The sequence below is a fragment of the Solanum pennellii genome, chromosome 11 (assembly GCF_001406875.1).
Source record: "Solanum pennellii chromosome 11, SPENNV200".
Classification (NCBI taxonomy): domain Eukaryota; kingdom Viridiplantae; phylum Streptophyta; class Magnoliopsida; order Solanales; family Solanaceae; genus Solanum; species Solanum pennellii.
In genome coordinates this window covers 63138081-63143098 of record NC_028647.1, presented here as the reverse complement: position 1 = coordinate 63143098, position 5018 = coordinate 63138081, and the positions used below count along the sequence as shown (strand labels likewise).

The 5018-nt window shown below is 35.3% G+C and overlaps 1 protein-coding gene across 1 annotated transcript in view; it reads right to left on the bottom strand.

Annotated features, from left to right (window-relative positions):
- Window positions 1-2598: 2598 nt before the first annotated feature.
- The window catches only part of LOC107002913 (methyl-CpG-binding domain-containing protein 5-like), a 5261-nt gene continuing 2841 nt past the window's right edge, over window positions 2599-5018 (bottom strand). The window contains exons 2-3 of the mRNA XM_015201120.2: window positions 3318-3443; window positions 2599-3203 (exon numbers count right to left, since the gene is read on the bottom strand). Coding sequence (XP_015056606.1) covers window positions 2955-3203; window positions 3318-3443 — 375 coding nt within the window. The 3' untranslated portion in view covers window positions 2599-2954. The remainder of the gene's footprint in view (window positions 3204-3317; window positions 3444-5018) is intronic.

Here is a 5018-nt window from a genome sequence, read left to right as displayed (position 1 = left end):
TAACAACTAAAATTATTTTAGTTTTTTTTTAGTAAAATTTGACGTTATTCTAATTAGTAACGGCAATAATTGTCGTTATCTTTAGCTTATTTATCGAAAAGTCCAAGCTAACTACGCTATTTCAACTATATGATTTAAAGTTTTTAATAGATTTTACAAAATTAACAATCGTAATTATATTACGATAAAATATCTCAAATATAATTAAAAATTTATGAAGTAATACTTAAAAAGAATTACTTTCGGTTAGAAAAAGATAAAAATAGTGAGTGAGTCAGCTGCTTTTTTTACCTTTTTTTTTAGGGCAAAGACATCTTCACGTGAGAAATGGAGTGCTACTTGTATGTGATTTGTGTATTTATGGACTTTGCCTTTCTTCATCACATGGGGGACCATATCCTTACTTTTTCCTCCCTTTTTTAAGGTAAGAAAGAAGCACCAAAAATTAGAATTACTTAGTATCTCGTATTTACGTAGGATTTGAAAAAACGTCACACCTCAAGAGATGTAATATAAATCATCTACTTAATTAATGACTGTTTCCACGGTTCAAACATGTAATCTGATACAAAACTTCACAAGCATTAAGATAAAGACCACATATGTCAATCCTATGATAAAAGGCTTCAAATTTATTGGTCTTTGAAACTAATTTATTTCGAAATAAGAGTTTAATGGAACCAAAACATCATGAACAAACTTTAGGTGATGCAAAAAAACAAGAAGTTCTCAAGAGCTATTATGAGATCCCTTTGTGAAAACCAAAAAAAAAAAGTAAGGCAAATTCATATGGCATTTGACACATTATGTAGTTCTAGATAGATAGTGAGAAGAGTTCAGATAGCTGCCTATTTTTCCCTGTTTGTTTTTTCTTATCTCTACAGCTTCGATACGCTTGAGAAGACAGCATCCTATTCTTGTTTTTGGGTTTCAAGAACCTTGATGCCATCAACAAAAGGTTTCCATGTATCTTCATTCTCTAGTTTGTGAAATAATTTCTAATTCAAACTCCAATATCAAAAGTAAAAACTAGAGAAAATAACCACATTTTCAGATGCATTTGCTATAACGCAGCAATCAACAACAACATATCCAGTGTAATCCCACAAGTGGTGTTTTGGAAGGATAGAATAAACACACACCTTGCTCCTTCCTCCTAAGAGGTTATTTCAGAAAGACCCTTGCATATCAAACGCATTTTCAAAAATACAGACACAAAACACAGAAGAAAGGCATGTACAATACATAATAAGAGAAATAATTACATAGCATTCAAATACAATGATGAATAAAAAATAGACCTAGCTTTTATTTATTTTTTGTTGAATAAAGGATAAAGAGGCAAAATAATCCAAAATTTAGCACAAGTTTTGTCGGCCTAACTCTACAAGTGTAGCTATAATCTCTATTGTGCACAAAGGTATGGAGATACAAAATGTTGATCTTCTAGCTTGAACTGAACAATTGATCAAAACAACATCCACACATCTCCTTGATCTCATTATCTTCTATAGAGTGTACGCATATTTTACCCTTACATTTGTAAAGATAGAGAGGTTGTTTTTGATAGAAACTCAAATTAGAAAGCATAGCAAAGTATTTCAAAAAAGGGAATACAGAAACGGAAGCACTAACAACGAAAAGTAGAAAACAACATAGAAAAGAAAGAACAATAGCGACAATGAAATGATGGGATAACCGAAGCACAAAAGAACAAGTGATAATTGAAATCGAAGGACAAGAAACCACAACAATAATGCTAATACGACTGGTAAGAAAGTAGATACATGTACGACCATCAAGCCTATCTCGCACAGAAGCTAGATAATGTTCAACTACCAACTAACCTTCTATCCTAATCCGCGACCAACAAACCCTCTAAGCAATAAGCATAAGATGCAACAGAATGTTCAACTACCAACTAACCTTATATCCCAATTCACGACGAACTTAAGGTGATGTTCCCAGTAAGCACAAGATGCAAGCACTAAATCGTTCAATCTAAGGTCATGTCCACGGTAAGGACAAGATGCGAGAGCATGCTCTACTACCGACTAACCTTCTAACCAAATCCGTGACCTTCAAACACTCTTATCTAAGGTCATGTCATCGGTAAGCTCAAGATGCATCATGTCCTTGTAAAAGTTAAAAGAGGTTGTTTGCGATACATCTTTTTGATTTATTTTGTGTGGTTAATTATGTTTGTGATTTTTGTTTGACCCAAAAAAAAAAGTTAATCGATATTTTTGATAAATTTACCCACTAAAGTTTGAGAGAAGCTCTACAAATATGTAACGGAATAAAATGAAATTACACTACAATACACCAAGAATAAATCAACCTATACGAGTGATCTAATCATCTATGCGCATATAATATAGTGTAATTAGTAATTAATTTAAAAAAATCAACCTAATGCACAAAATATCTTGTATTCATAGATTTCAAGGTCACACCTGAAGGGGTGTGTAATGTGGATCGTCTACCTAATTAGTAAAAATTGCTTCTACGCCTCAAAAGCATGTAATCTGATACAAACTTCACAAACAGTAACACAAGTCCTCATCGTACTCAATAACTACAATATTTTCACAATTGCAACAATATTAAGTGAATCCTACTAAAATGCTTCAAATTCATTGGTAATTTACTTAATACGGAAGGTCTTGAAACTAATTAATTCCAAAATACCATAAGATTACATGATGAACAGATATAGGTGAAGCAACTTTTGCCAATTCCTTGAGGCCAAAACAAGAAGTTATCAACACCTATGAGACCCCTTAGCTAAAACCAAAAGAAGTAAACAAGAAGTTATCAACACCTATGAGACCCCTTAGCTAAAACCAAAAGAAGTAAGGCAAATTCAGGCGGGCATTCGACATGCTATCTAGTCTAGATAGATCCAGAAAAAGGTTTGTTCACTGTTAGTGTATAGTACACATTAGAGCCGCCTATCTCCCTGTTTGTGTGTTCCTTCGCTTCAGCTTTGATACACTTAAGAACACAGCATCCCATTCTTGTTTCCGGGTTCCAGGAACCACGCTGCCATTACATGAAGGTGTCCAAGTGTCTGCGGAAGTATCTGTTTGAACCCAGCACACGCTCTGTGGCGGATTCCCAGAATCAAAGTAGAAAGAGGTAACCTTCTTTGTTTTCGAGATACTCTTCTTCTGTTTTTTGATTGGGGGAGTCTCAGATGGCTGCAAAAGAAATTGTACAATCAAAACACGTAAGAAGGTGTACGTTGCTTTGTAGCAAAGGGAAGACTGAAACATAGAGGTGATACGTTATTATTAATGTTTTGATTCACTCACTGTAGCATCAGTGCCACTGCCAGTAGTTCCAGTAATTGCCTTCTTGCGCTTGCCACCCGTTTCCAGAAAATAAAGCACCTCAGTCTTTGACCGGAATTTACTCCCAGTGACTGGTTCATAATAGTACTGCAGAATCCAGGATACAAACAATTAGACACCAAGCCGAATGATATACAACTCAGTTTGTAGGTCAATGACTTCAATTACAATAAGAATGCAAATAGAAAGTGCATGACATATTGACTTGGTAATATTTTCAACTAAACCAACTCAATAATGCTCAACCACCTGCAACTGGAAGGAAAAAAGGAAAAAACAACAAACCCACGCATAAAGAAAGTGAAACAACAAATATGAAGGGACAAAACACAGAAAAGAGTAAAAGTGAAAGAGGGAGAGAGCAGATGAGGTTCTATCCACCATCTACCTAAAGAGGCGAGGCAATGAAGACTATATGTACAACAAAGCAACATCATATAGCATCAAAAGAAGGATGCTTTTTCTTTTGGGAATAACAGTAGTACACTTGGCAGTTGGCTGCATGTCAAAGGTTCAACTTGCCTCCTATCACTACTATAGATATTGGATAACTTTGGGCATTAAGGAGAGATAGACACTTCACCTTTATTGCCTCGTACACTTCCAGAAAGTTTCTGCGATTGCCTTTAATAAATACATCTTTTTAATAATGATGCCTTCAATAAGCACTTACCATCATTTGCTCTTGCTTCTAGAGCACATCAGCTCATCAAACTGAACTTTTGGTTACTCTACCTCAATTTCCTTCTGATTACTTCAACAGAACAGGGCCAAAATTGTCCAGCTATTCAACAAGCACTTTTGCCATCCATTAGTAAAATGGCAGTTTTAAGGCCCTCGCTGTGACGAAAGTGGGGCATTTTTTATTCCCTTGACTAACCCACCATTAGTCCCTACTAAACCCGGTTCAACCCTACCGTTCAGGGTTCAAACACAATTAAACCCCAAACTGAATCCCCTTTGATTTTTCCCTATTCATCCCCTTTTTATCCCCCCCCCCCTTCCTTTTTACCCATAAACAAAACAAAATTAAGTCCAGAAAGTTCCGACACTTTCAGAAACAGAGTAGAATAAATTCTCACTTCATTTGAGTAAAACACAGCATATAACTAGAGGCCAAGGTGATTTGCTAATCTTATCCCTCAGTTTCACCTGCTCTTTCCTGCAAATAAATTCTAATTCTGACACACAAGGTTTCAAGATCATCTAAACTTCAACCTTTCACACGCAAGATTTAAAACCCCAGATCCCAGAAGTGCATAAATTAGCCAAGATTCACAGAGAAAGGATTTGAATTTCAAAATTGAAGAGACCGAAATGGAGTTCCACTACTACATTAAGAGTAAAATTTCAAAATCCAATTCCAGAATCGTAGAATTAGCCTAGGTACCAGAACAATCCTTTGAATTCCGAATGAAGAAAACACAGATGAAGTTATGCTACTGCATTACAACCCCTTAAATGATTGAACTCCTCAACAAATTTAAAAAACAAGATATCTCGATTCTTTTTGATTGTGAACTATGAATCAAGAGAACAGGAAACAGAGAAATTGTTGATTTAGGAAAGCTGAGCTAAATTAGAAAGTGAAATTGATAGAAATAGGAAAATGGAACGGGGCTGGTAAAAAAAATCTGTGTGTGTGTGTGGGTGGGTGGGAGG